Source organism: Lactuca sativa, chromosome 3 (genome assembly GCF_002870075.4).
Source record: "Lactuca sativa cultivar Salinas chromosome 3, Lsat_Salinas_v11, whole genome shotgun sequence".
Taxonomy (NCBI): Eukaryota; Viridiplantae; Streptophyta; class Magnoliopsida; order Asterales; family Asteraceae; genus Lactuca; species Lactuca sativa.
In genome coordinates this window covers 267569979-267583807 of record NC_056625.2, presented here as the reverse complement: position 1 = coordinate 267583807, position 13829 = coordinate 267569979, and the positions used below count along the sequence as shown (strand labels likewise).

At 34.6% G+C, this 13829-nt stretch overlaps 1 protein-coding gene across 1 annotated transcript; it reads left to right on the top strand.

Annotated features, from left to right (window-relative positions):
* The first annotated feature begins 3512 nt into the window (after positions 1–3512).
* LOC111919153 (protein WVD2-like 1) lies at positions 3513–7015 on the top strand. Its single transcript, XM_023914773.2, has 7 exons — positions 3513–3652; positions 4563–5004; positions 5111–5199; positions 5280–5373; positions 6044–6115; positions 6198–6308; positions 6536–7015. The coding sequence occupies exons 2-7, from the start codon at positions 4567–4569 to the stop codon at positions 6785–6787; spliced, it is 1056 nt and encodes a 351-aa protein (XP_023770541.1). The 5' UTR covers positions 3513–3652; positions 4563–4566; the 3' UTR covers positions 6788–7015.
* The last annotated feature ends 6814 nt before the right edge of the window (positions 7016–13829 follow it).

Below are 13829 nucleotides of genomic sequence, written 5' to 3'. Positions count from 1 at the left end.
GAAAATTCGCCACACCTGAGCCAGATCATTGATCGTATCAACGTGAGTGGTGTTTGTTATAGAAAGAGCGAAAGAGAGGCTGTACAAAGCTCAAACCGCATCTAGGTACCAAAGTAAAAGGGAAAAGAGAGAGACGAACATGTTAAGATAGAAATCTGAAACGATATAATCAAATAGTTCACCTGATTGATGGAATCGAACGTCGTTTCTTTCATGTTGATGCTTCGTTTCTCTGTAATGAAAAAAGAATTATTGATTTCACTTAACGCTCTGTGATACCTTCTTCAATTTCCATTGATTTCACTTAATGCTTCGTTTCGAACGCCGTTTCTTGCAACATACCATTGATGGAATGGGAAGAGGATTAGGGTTTTAAGAGAGAATCTACCTTCAAGAATTGGTGATTTAGTTTGGATATGATTATGATTCTTGATTTCTTGCTATTGAATTCGAAACTGATTGCCAATAAATTGGTATATCAATTCAAACGTCAATGCATAACTATTAAATATGAAACAGGAGGGCATTTGGGAAAATTCACTTTTGTATTTTGAGCATGAAATCGAGTGGGGAGGGCTTAGCGAATGCCACGTGGCAAAAATCTACTTTTTTCTTAGATTAGGGGATGATTTGTATATTGAGCTATATGTGCTCGGAGTCATTAGGAACTCAGGGTTGATACAAACATGGGGGTTGATACGGACTTGATACAGCTACAAGCTGTTATATAGAATCATTATGGACTCGGGGTTGATACGGACCCGACACAACCACATGTTGTTATATTTGTATATATATGTGGTATGCGATATTTTGGGGAACTCACGAAAATTTATGCTTATGGTTTCATATTTATGGTTTCAGGTACTTTCGATTCGAAAGGGAAGGGCCCGACGTGACTGCACAACATCACCTAAAGTTTTCCGCATTGGCAATTAATGATATTACTCTGATGTTTAAATAATATATTCACTTTGATCGGTTTTGGACACAACTCGTTTGTATAATTTATTGTTTTAAAAATGAAAATTTTACCTTGGATTTTCGGGACGTTACACAAATCATATCCTCTCTAACCTACCCTTGAAACATATCCCCAAAATGGTTAATCATGTCATATTCACCAAGACTTCTTAAGCTCTTTAAAAGCTCAAGAATCATGATACCTACACATAAGGCATGCTGCCCCTATTGAATCATTCAAACATCTATGATCTTTTATGTCAGCTCTAATGAATCCAACTAGAGAATCCCTAAGAACAGTTTCCTATGTGACATGAAACTTTTTTTTTTTCGTAAAACTGAGTACAAATCTTAAATTTTGAAACCAACAAACATAATTAATGTCATCAAGCTTATCTTTATCGAGGAGTCCTCATAATGCAAAACCTCTAACGTACAAATTATTGTTTGAATACATCCATTATAACAATAGTATTTATTAATGATTTGATAATTACCATTTATAAAATTAATTACTCCAAAAATTTATTTTATCAATGACTAAGACTCATATTTCACTTATAGTTGTGAAAAGTATGTCGGAATCACAAAAATAAGTTATTTGGATAGGTAAAACTCTTTACCAATTTCAATATCTATGAAACTCTTAGATTTACGAGATTTATTGAATTTTATTAAGTCAACATTGACATGTTTAATCTCCTATAAGGTTATCTCTTATTGTGACATGCATGCATCAAATAAAAAAGAAAAATAGTAAGTCGTCTTTTTAAACATACATTATATCCAACCCTAGACTCTAGGATATCGCAAACGACACTTCACTTTCTAATGTCTAATTGACATGTTTGGCTAATGTACTTACCTAAGTCGAAAGACCATTAAAATAAGTTTTGCAATTTTAAATGTGTAGCGTATGATTTACATTAAAAATGAGTTTTTGTTTTTGGTTAAAACATTTTCAACTTTTTTCTCAACAAATTCAATTTTAAAACTTATAAACTATTTATAAATGACATCTTCAAAATTAATAGCTACTTTTACAAATGATATCTACAAAATTAGTGACTATTTTGATAATCTCTCTGTTTTTACTTAAGTCTTGGAAAGAGCTAAATTAGATTAGCATGATTTGTCTTTTTTTTTTTCCCTCTCCCTCTCCTTCCTCTCTCTCTCTCTCTCTCTCTCTCTCCACACACACACACACACATATATATATATATATATATATATATATATATATATATATATATATTATCAAGAGAAAATTAAAAATGATTTTACAGAGTAACTAACTATATAATTTTTGTACATGTTTAATTATTATATTTTATATGGTTTACCATTAAATCAACATTTTTTTGTTTAAAACAAATATAATTTTGACCGACTATTGCAGGTATAAAGATTTACCTTTTAAAAACATCATTAAAATCAGTTATTTTTTTTTTATATTTTTATATTTGTTTATTTTTCAAAAATACCATTAAACTCATATTTTATACATAATTTGCCATTAAACCAACTTTTCTCCATATTTAGTCACTCTTTTCTGAGCATTTACTCTGACCAACAAATTTCCAAAGAAAAAATGAAAACACTATTTTACTTGTTCGATTTCTAAAAGCATTATAAAGCGTATAATTTCGCCTTCTCGTCTCCAGTTAAGCGACCTCACCCTCCATTTACTACCATCAATATTCCTCCTACCGACACTCATACGTTTCTATGCTTCTCTCCCTCTTCTACTATTTTGTGAAAACCACCTTACCCGTATCCACTTCCTTATTGATTAATGTACCACCACTAACCACTTCCATTCAGTTATGCAATTTATTTGTGGAATATGAGTTTGAATCAATTGGAGGTTTAAATCGATTTGGCTAATTTGCTACATGTTGAAGTTCATTCTATATTAGTTTTTGGTGGTGGTCATGAATGTTGGAGATGAGGTGTCGTGGTTGCGAATACCAGTGATGCAAGGTGGTGTTTGTTTTGGAGGTGGTTTGTGGCGGTTGAAAATACATGTGGTGGTGTTGATCAAAAAAGATAAAGAAGATGATAGAGACGTAACTTAATAGTAAACTGTATACAAAACAATTTTAATTGTAAATTATTTAAAAGATAATTAAGTTACCACACCTCATCAAATAATTAATTTTGAATGGTTCGGATAAAATTAATGATAAATAGTATATAAGAAATCAAGATTACTAAATGTTATATAAAAAAAACAATAATATAATTCTACAAAGTTATTTTCCCTGCTGTAAATTCATCATTATATTGAAACAAGTACATATAGCTAAGTTGTTTTTCCTCTTTACTTTATACTCTAATTGGGAATCTCACCTATTTGAGAAAGGGGTTCTTAGTACTAGGAAAAAAAAGTGGGTAGGTGGTTAGCATTACAAACTGAAAATTCTAACATCAAATTAAAAATCTCAAGGTCAAATTTGTCATTTTAAAACAAAAAAAAATAGAAACACTTTTGGCATCAAGCTCAGCGCGTTAAAAATTCAAAAATCACCCAAACGGCGGTAACTTAACGCCGTTACCATTTCTTACTATATATATGTTCTTCCGCGTCAGACACAATAAATTTACTTAAAAAAATCTAGAGAGAGAAATTAATTGCAGAGTTCTTGAGGAACTGTTCAAGTTCTTCGCAGATCAGACGCAGTAATCTGTAAGAATCTCATCACATTTTCACTGTTTTTTTTGGATTTATGCAACTTTGCAGCTTGTATATTGCATTATTCTTGTAGTCATAGAATTAATTGGATTCTAATTAGATCTACATTACTCGTCGATTTTTGGGGTGTTCTTTGGGGATCGGCTTTTCCGTTTTGAATTTTTCGGATTTTGATCGTTGTATAGGTTTTACGTGGAGGATTGTTACTGAAAATGGGAAAGTTTAGTCTAAAGTTTACTATGAACTCGTAATAGTTTAGGAAAATGTGGTATGTGAAACGAATATAACTAGCTCCGTTTTGTTAACAAGATAGGATCATAAAAACCTTCAGACGTTTTCAACATGATTGTCTCTTTACCTATGAATTTTGAAGGGTAGTTTTGATTTCTTTTTTGCGAGTTTTCAGCCTCCGAATTTAATGTTTTCTGATTTAGATGTCTTCATTTCGTACGTGCGTCTGTATATTTTTTAATACCTGTCATTGTCAAGCTTGCTATGAAGTATGAATCCTCTGAATTGCATTTTGCTGTATAATCGATATTATTATGTCATCCTTATCCTGATGCCTAACAAGCTATGATCTTGAAATTTCAATCTTTATAATCATACATGAAGTTACAATTTCAATGTTACAGAAAAGTAACTTTTTTTCCCCTCAATCTTGCATAGTGGAGCAAACTATTTATGCTTGATAACTCAATTGAATGATTGATTATTTGGTAAACTGTCATTGTCTACCTTTGTCTTACTTTATCTTAAACTGTACTTCTTACATCATTTGTCAAACACTATTTATATATGGAAAATCATATATACAACCTCTATACGTTGAATTTCTTGAATAATAAGTCTTAATAATTCAACGTTTTATAAATGATCTTTAATTCAATTGTTTTCTTTGCAGTCTAATGGGAATGGAGGTGGCTAATATATGCACAGTTGATTCAAATGATCTTTCAAGTAATGATACAACCATTAACAATGATTCAGCAAAACCCTATGTTTCTATAAATGGAAACTCAAATGGTGTGAAGGAGTTTGAAGAGAAGAAATCTGTTATTGAAGAAATGGAACCTAAAAATGAACATTGTGAAGATCAAAGACAAGAGGAAGAAGATCATGACACATTGGAGAAGACAATATCTGATACTACTACTCAACATCAACAAACAGAAGGTGAAGTCAAGAAGTTGACCACAACAGTCAAACCTTTGACCAAATCTGCTAAAACAAAACACACAGTCCCACAGCCTTTTGCTCTTGCTACTGAAAAACGCGCGCAATGTGGAACTCGCCCTGTTGGCAATCCTGTAGCCAAGTCATCTCATTCAAAGAAAACAAATGAGGTAATTTTCTCAAAGCTCAAATTGGAAATTTAAGTTTTTTTTTTTTTTTTTTTTTTTTTTTTTTTTTTGTATTTTTTAAAGTTTTGTGGTTTATGTTTACTTTCAGATAATTCCACCTTCAGTAGCAAGGAAGCCATTGCAACCAGATAACAAGAAGCATCCGGATGATGATGATTCTTGTTCTGTAGCATCTTCGTATCCTCATATTTGTTTTTTTTTCTTTTTCATTTTACTTTTTTCTTCTGTGTTTGTTGTGATTCTTAATTTTTACAAAGTACTGCTGCATCAGCAAGGACAATAATGTCCAAATCCACTTCTGCATCTGCTCCGGTTTTCAGGTGTAGCACACGTGCAGAGAGACGAAAAGAGGTGATTATTATTATTATTATTATTATTATTATTATTATTATTATTATTATTATTATTATTATTTTTAAATCATTTCTTGCATGTCAATGCCTTCTTAGGCCTCATTTGTTACACAACACAAAGCTTAAACAGACACCTGTGTACTGTGTTTGGCATGCATTGGACTGGGACCGACACCGATGTACAAAAATTGCAATCTTTTGTCCCACCCAAAAAGATGGGACAGAGACTTGCTCCTGATCTTTCGCCGGTAAAAAAGACGTAAATGCCCTTTTCATCTTTATCATCAAAAGTAGCCCTAGAAAGTCTGTCCAGTCCAATCCAATCATGTCCTGTGTAACACTTGCAGCCTTAAGGCTGCATTTGTTACACAAGACAGAACTAGATAGGTCAGGACTGGACAAACTTTCTAGGGCTACTTTTGATGATGAAGACGAGGAGGGCATTTACGTCTTTTTAACCGACAAAAGATAGAAGCAAGTCCTTGCCCCATCTTTTTGGGTGGGACATTAGATTGTAATTTTTGTACATCGGTGTCAGTCTCAGTCCAATGCATGCCAAACACAGTACACAGGCGTCTGTTTAAGCTTTGTGTTGTGTAATAAATATAATAATAATAATTCCTACTATTTTTTTTTTCTTTTTTTCAAATTGTGTTCATTTTCATCAGTTCTATTCCAAATTAGAGGAGAAACAACAAGCACTTGAAGCTGAGAAAGTTCAATGTGAGGCAAGAACCAAGGTACACAAACATTATTTATTTTTATAATTTGTTCTGTTAATTCTCTTCTTTATGCCATGTTTTTTTTTTGTATATAAAAAAGGAAGAAAAAGAAGCAGCATTGAAGCAACTGAGAAAGAGCTTGTTATTCAAGGCAAACCCAATGCCAAGCTTCTACCATGAGGGCCCACCACCCAAGACTGAGCTAAAGAAGGTAATCCATAAATTATCTAGACTCGATAAACCACTTTAACGAGACTAAATGACCATTTTACCCTTACATTCCCAAAAAAAACAACTTTCACAAATATTCATCAATTTTAACATGAGAGGAGCTGGAAGGAAAAAAGAAACTGCCCATAACTATTTTTTTTTTAATTTAACATCACTTCTAAGCTGAAGGGTAAAATGGTCATTTACATGTTTTTATCTAAATAACAGCCACCACCAACACGCGCAAAGTCACCAAAACTTGGAAGAAGAAAAAGCTGCAGTGACACCACTGGTTTAGACAAGAGAAGTGGAGCAAATGCTAGAGTTCGAAATAGCCTTGGAATCTACAGAGTGACAACAAACCAAAAGGACAAAATTACCCTTCAAACCACCACTGAAGAAATGGAAGACCCAAATGGGTCAGTTTTGTCCAACATTATCACTGAAGACTTTGATGCTAAGATTGATATGCAATCTTAGAGGGAGGTTTTTATGGTGAGGTTTTCTAATTTAATACAATTTCGATTGTATTTTTAAATTTTATTTTTAACTTTTTCATGTGGTCATTATCATCTTGATTGAGGATCTGTTGAAGTTATATTTTGTTGACATGTTTGGTATTTATAAATTATAATGTATGAGGTGTAAATTATACTCCAAGTTGTGTACTTATCTGTGGAAGAAAACAAAATGTTGTATTGTTGTAAATCGTTGTTTTTCTCTCATACATTCTTTTTAGTTTCATATATTTTTATAAAACAAGACAGATAAGGTTGTATTGTATTTTGTGATGCTAGTGGGACAACTTGTTGGTTTTTGTCCACCTAAAAAAAATGAGAAATCGTCTTATTGTTTTTTAGATGAGTCTAATAAATTGAAATTTCGAATGTATGAGTTGTAAAAAAGTATGTTTGACCTTTTTAGTTGTTTATAACAATAATTATTTATTAAATATTAACAAAAATATATAACTTTACCATAAAATTAAAGCATCATATAAAAAGTTATTAGTTTTGTATATAATATTGTTAATTTTGATATTTTAGAAGTTAATAAGAATAAATATGATATTTAGATTTTAGGCCGAATAATATGATATTTTGAAACTTTTCAAAAACATATATATAATTCTTCTATATAAATAAGTAGTTCGTAATACATATAAGAAAAACATCATAAATGGTTCCTGTGGTTTTTCTAAATCTGAAGTTCTGTGGTTTAAAAACATCATAGATGGTTCATGTGCTTTCAAAACTTTTGACGATTGGTCCTTATTGCTAACTCTGTTAAGTTTTGTCCGTTAACTGAATGCGTTTTCGTCATTTCACTACCACGTGACCATTTATGATGTTTTCTCTTATTTTATAAAAATGAAATAATATACAAAAGGGTCCTCTCTCTCTCTCTCTCTCCCTCTCTCTCTCTCTCTCTCTCTCTCTCTCTCTCTCTCCTGTTTCTTCTTCGTTTAGTACTATACAAACATCTCCGATACTTGCTATTGCTTTCCCCATTTCTTTTTCATTAGACTGCCACGACTCACCCACCGGAGGTGGGTGGTCCTCCGATAGTCGGAAAACGCGAAGATGAGAAAGAGGAGGTTGTTGCCTCCATCCCAACCTCCAACAGATACCTTCCCGTCGAAGCTCAACCCCCAAACACCCCATGTCGTTGTTCTCATTTTCTTCTCCTTCAATTTGATAAAGACAAGGTCCAATGCCCCAACTCGACTTCTGATTTTGTCAAGTTCTTTCTCAAACAGGTGAGGGCTGAAGTCATCCCTTCCCTTTCGTGTTAGCCGGAAACGAGTAGACAAGAGAAGGGTCGTCGGAAAATCCAATAACCCCTCTTATTCTTCATCGATTTCAGTTGCCGAATCACCTCTTTTGACCACTCCGTTCAATTTCCATTCCGATCAGATGAAGACGATGACCAGGGCGAAGATGAAGGCTCGTCGGGGATCAACTATTCCCTCCTCGCGATCTGTTAAACCCCACCGGACCACCTCATTTGCTGATTTCGTTCGTACTTCTCCCTCCCGATCAGACGGAGATTGAACCCATGAGGGTTGCCGGAGGTCGACGCCCGCCCTTTCTCGTGATCTCTCAGCCTCACCGGAGATTCCCGATTTATCCTTTTGTTCGTTTGTTTCTTCATCGACCTGATGAAGACGACGATTCCTTTCCCCGTTGCTTGTACCAATTAACTCAAACCCCACCTCCTTATTGTAGCACTTAACCATCGACAACTAGGTTAGAAGTAACCACAACGTTTCTTCCTTCCTTTCCTATACATGGATTCAAGAACTTAAAATTCAGAACATGTTTAGTATTTTAGGGATTGTGGTGGTGTTCATACCAGAGAGACCCCTTTGTATATTATTTCATTTTTTATAAAATAAGAGAAAACCCATAAGTGGTCTCGGTGGTAGTGAAATAACACAAAATGTCCTTCAATTGTTAACGGACAAAACTTAACAAAGTTAACAATAATGATCAATCGTCAAAAGTTTTGAAAGCACAGGGGCCATCTATTATGTTTTTAAACCATAGAGACTAAACTTCAGATTTGGAAAAACCACATGGACCATTTATGATGTTTTTTCTACATATAAATATATTTATAATAATTTTTTTAATATAACTAATATAATCATTATATTATTATATCATATCATATTTTGTACTATATTATAAAATAGACAAAATTCTTTACAAAATACTTTGAAACTCCAATAATTTTTCAAATTTCTAATAATACATAAACTGGTTAATTGATGTGAGATAAATAAATAAATAAATAAAACTTTATACTTAACTTTTAGTCTTTTATAAATATTTGATGATAATAAATGAGTTTAAATTAGTTATAACAATTTACAAAAACATAAATTTTTTAATTACATTTCATTTTATACAAAGTTTTGAAAATCGTTTTTTTACTGCTATATCATATAATAGTAACAATACAAAACTTGCCAATCCAAATTATTAATATAACTTCTTTGGAACGACAATAAGTTGATAATCAACTAGCTTTAAAAAATGGAAAATGAACCATCTCAGCAGCTCATGTCAATCGTCTTAAGGTCCATGCGGGTTCAATCACGATACACTACCAATATTTTGAGTGTATTTAAGGTTTCTTCTTTATAGAATTCTACTTCTCAATCACTATTATCTCATGATGGGGCTGAAAACCACATAAAACGAAACGAATGTTTTGGATGTGTCGGTGCTTAATAACCATAAAAAACGAATTGTTTCTTCTTTAAAGAGGTTTTTTAAAATAAAAATTATTTTAGGTTCATGAGATTATTAAAACTCAACTTGATAACAATCTTAAATTTGTTAAAACATATACCGATGCAAAATGGATATGAGTTTAGTAATTTTTCAAACCTGGTTTTACTAAACGATATTCAGGTATCTTTCAAGTATTTTAGATGTATCATTCACACAATATTTCAAATATAAACCTATATAAAAGAAAAAAAATAACAGGTTAACACATGAACCAAGAAGAATGAACCAAGAAGAACATGTTTTGTAAAACCAGTTAGCTAGTAGTTGTAGCATGTAAGTAGTTTTTATTTAGAGTAAATTACACGAATGGTCCTTATGCTTTCGGATAATTTGCATGTTTGGTCCCTAACTTATTTTTTTAACTCAGAAGGTCCTTACTATTTGTTTTTATTATGCGCTTGGTCTCTACTATTTGTTTTCGTTACACGCTTGGTCTTGTCTTACCTAAAAAGATTATTATTTAAATAGAAAAAAATGGTGGGGTAGGTAAGATAATGTGAGGAGGTGGGATTGGGGGTGTGTTATTTTAAAAAAATTAAAAAATCAAGGGCAAAATAGTCTTTTTAGGTAAGACAGGGACCAAGTGCGTAACAAAAACAAACAGTAGGGACCTTCCAAGTTAAAAAAATAAGTTAGGGACCAAACGTGCAAATTACCCTAAACCACAGGGACCATTCATGTAATTTACTCTTTTATTTATACACAATTGTTTGGCAAAAATATTTGTTAGCTTTTAAATGTATAAAATTAGTTAAAAGATTCCAAGTTTTTTATTTAAAATAAAAAGACAAAATTTCATAAATGGTCATTAACCTTTTTAGTTTGTCTCTAAAATAGTCTTTATGAAGTATTTTTTGCATTGATGTTTCCTACGGATCAAACCTTACATACAAATAGTCCTTACGACTAACATCGCTAGTTTTCTATTAAATTTATTTTGAAAATACTATATTGCCCCTCTTTTATTTAGTTGTTAATTGGTCTCTCTCTCTCTCTCTCTCTCTCTCTCTCTCTCTCTATCTCTATCTCTTAAATAATCCGTGTAGGTACCTTTTCTATGTTTAAGGTTCTACTCATATATTCTCACCCCCACCCTAGCACTAATTCATTTCACACAATAAACGCTAACTCGAAATCTACTAATTCAATCACATATGGGTCATTATGATTCTTTCATTTCCTCCTGATCAGTTGGACCACATCTTACACAACGTCGTTCATTACAACCCCACTAACCTCGCTTCGTCCCCAAATAAACTGAAGCCGTCGTCGCTGGAGTTATGGTTTGCATATCGGAGCTAGGTTTCGTAAAATGAATCACAACCAATCCAGCTCGTTTGTTGCTTTGTTAGGAGCTTTTGCGGTTAAGATCTCCCACATAATCGCATCCAAACCGTGCACATCAGTTTTCTTGTTTGGATTCTTGAACTATGAAATCGATTCATTTACCTAGTTAAAGATGTTGAACAAAGGATCCAGGTTGATTGGAATGAACATATTTGTAACATATCGTTTTAAGTCGATTCATATTCGGGACCGTGACCCGAATATATGTTACCAGGAGGCTTCAGATCTTGGGGAAAAAAGGTTTAGAGCCCCCTTTTATTTAGTGTGGGTAATGTAGCTTTGACGATCAGAGAGTTCGGTTCGTGTTTTGGAGACCAAGTGTATATCGGTAAAGTGACAGTTCAGGCCTTTTATGGAATTAGATTTTTGTTCGGAAAGTTTTACGGCAAGGGGGAGTTGATAGAAAGGTAGAGCTCTTCGAGACCTTTCTGTGGATATAAAGAACGTCGAAAATGGAGTTGAACCGAAGAAGTTATGACCGTTCGAAGTTGGAGTGGTTCGGGTGAGTGGGCGTTGACTTATCGACCAAGCTCATTTAAGGCTCACAACGTGAGCATGAAGAGCTCATGACGTGAGAGGCACCTGATGCCCCAAAACCCTTATTTTCTGGTATTTAAAGGTATGAGATGATTATGATTGCTCCTCCTCAGCCTCCTTCACTTCCAAGACCTCTAGAAACCCTAATCTCAGCCCCTATTGAAGTTCTTGGTCACTCTTGGTGTTATTCAAGAGCTTATGGGAGAAGAAGATCATTTGTGGTGCATTTGTTAGCATCTTGGCTTCATCATCAGCTAGTTGTGGAGCTTTTGGACCTCTTTAAGTCCTCAAGCTCATGCCTTTCATTTCCTTGCTTGCTAGATCTAAGTTTCCATGCATTTTATGGCTTGTAATGTTGGTTAGCATGCATAAGATCCATAAAGTTGGCAACTTTATGGGTCATGGTGGTATCTTAAGTCTTATAAGTCTTGGATCTGGATTTTGGTCATGGTTTTGGACTCTAAGCTTGTGTCTTGGTCCTTTTCCCTCCATTTTGACCTAAGTTGGTGTTTGAGTCATGTATTGGATATACCTGACTAAAAAGCTTCGTATTTTACGGCCCATGGGGTCAAGGAAGGCCCTCTAGACTGTCCCATGTTAAGGCTTAATGGATTAGGAGCTTAATGCTCATTTTTGGTTAGATATGGACTCACGATGTGAGGAATAAGACCTCATGACGTGAGAACGTGTTCGAGGAAGTTTCTAGGCAAAATTCATGACCTCACGACGTGAACATAAGGCGCTCACGATGTGAGAACCTCCTGTGCAAGTTTGGGCTCTTTGATTGTTGGCTAGCTTGGTCTTGGAATTATCCTTTGGTTTGGGATCATAATGGACTAAGGATTTTAGAGTAATGGACTTCTGTTTGGGCTTGCCTTGCTGGGTTTGCCCTAATGGGGCCTTGGATGGTGAATTGGGCTTTATTGTGCCCAATGGAGTTGGGCCTTGATTGGGCCTAATAGGCTTGGGCCAATTGTGGGCTTGGTTAGTTGGGCCATTAGTGGGCCTAGTGTTTGGGTTTAGACATGTGTATTGATGGAGTTTAGTTTTGGGGTTTTGGTTCAATGTTTGGAGTTGGTTTGCAGCAGAAGAAGTTGTAGGGTTCGTCTTTCTTTTGAGGTGATTTACCTTCCCTGTATCCGTGGGTCGAAGACACCAATGCCGAACCACTAGTTGATGTTTATAGTAAGATGATTGTCTTCATGATAATTGTCTGGTATGTCAGGATTTGTTGAGTTTTCTGTGATTATTTGCTTATGATATTATGTGGTAATGGTAGGGGTGAAATAGACCTGGTATCCGGTTGAAGTAGACCGAAGGGGAGGCCAACACCCAGATATGCTTGGCAGGGTAGGTCGAGCACCCATATATGCTCGGCAGGGAAGGTAGAGCATCCAGATATGCTCGACAGGGTAGGTCGAGCACCCAAATATGCTTGGCAGTATGTTTGTTATGCATGTGGTATGTTGGGGGAACCCACTAAGCTTGTGTTTATGGTTTTCAATTTGTGTTTCAGGTTCTACGGTTTTCAAACAAGGGAGCTCCAGATGTTGCAGAGCATGTCACAACTAGCAAATTAGGGTTAAGATTTTGATCCTTGTACAAGACAATTTCATCCATGTAACTTTGAAACATTTCATTTACTGAAATTGAAACTACAATGCTATTTAAGTTCATACGTTCATACATTGTGATTCAAGTCGAAACAACCTCATACAAGTCCAAAACTTGATCCAATAAGCTAAGTCCAATCAAATTTGGGCCTTAGCCCAAGAATTCTCGGCCCAAAACCACTATTGGACCAAGACTTCTTCATTGGGCCCTATTGGGCCGATAACTTCTCCAATTGGTCTTGTTGGGTCGAAGACCTTTCTTTGAGCCCTAATAGGCCGAAAATATCTATTGGGCCGAAAACCCTTCATTGGTCCTTATTGGGCCGAAAACATTTTATTGAACATTAGTGGGCCGAAAACCACTATTGGGCCTTCCATTGGGCCGAAAACACTTCAATGGGCCTTGTTAGGCCGAAAACCTCTATTGGGCCGAAAACTCTTTTAGGCCAAGCCAAAAATCGAAACCATTTCTTTTTGGGACGAGAACGCTATAGGTCGGTTATGGGTTAATAAAAAAAATGGAAAAACGATTGGATAATAAGCATTGCCACCTCATTTTTGTCTAGCATACCTCCAAGCCTTTAACATCCATGCATCAAGGCATATATCCCATCAACTTTAAGAAGTCAACTCTCCTTCCCTCTCTCTTCCTTAGGTGTGGCCGATCACACACACACACTTCACAACTTCAAATTCCTCCCTTAGCTCTCAAGAACATCCTTC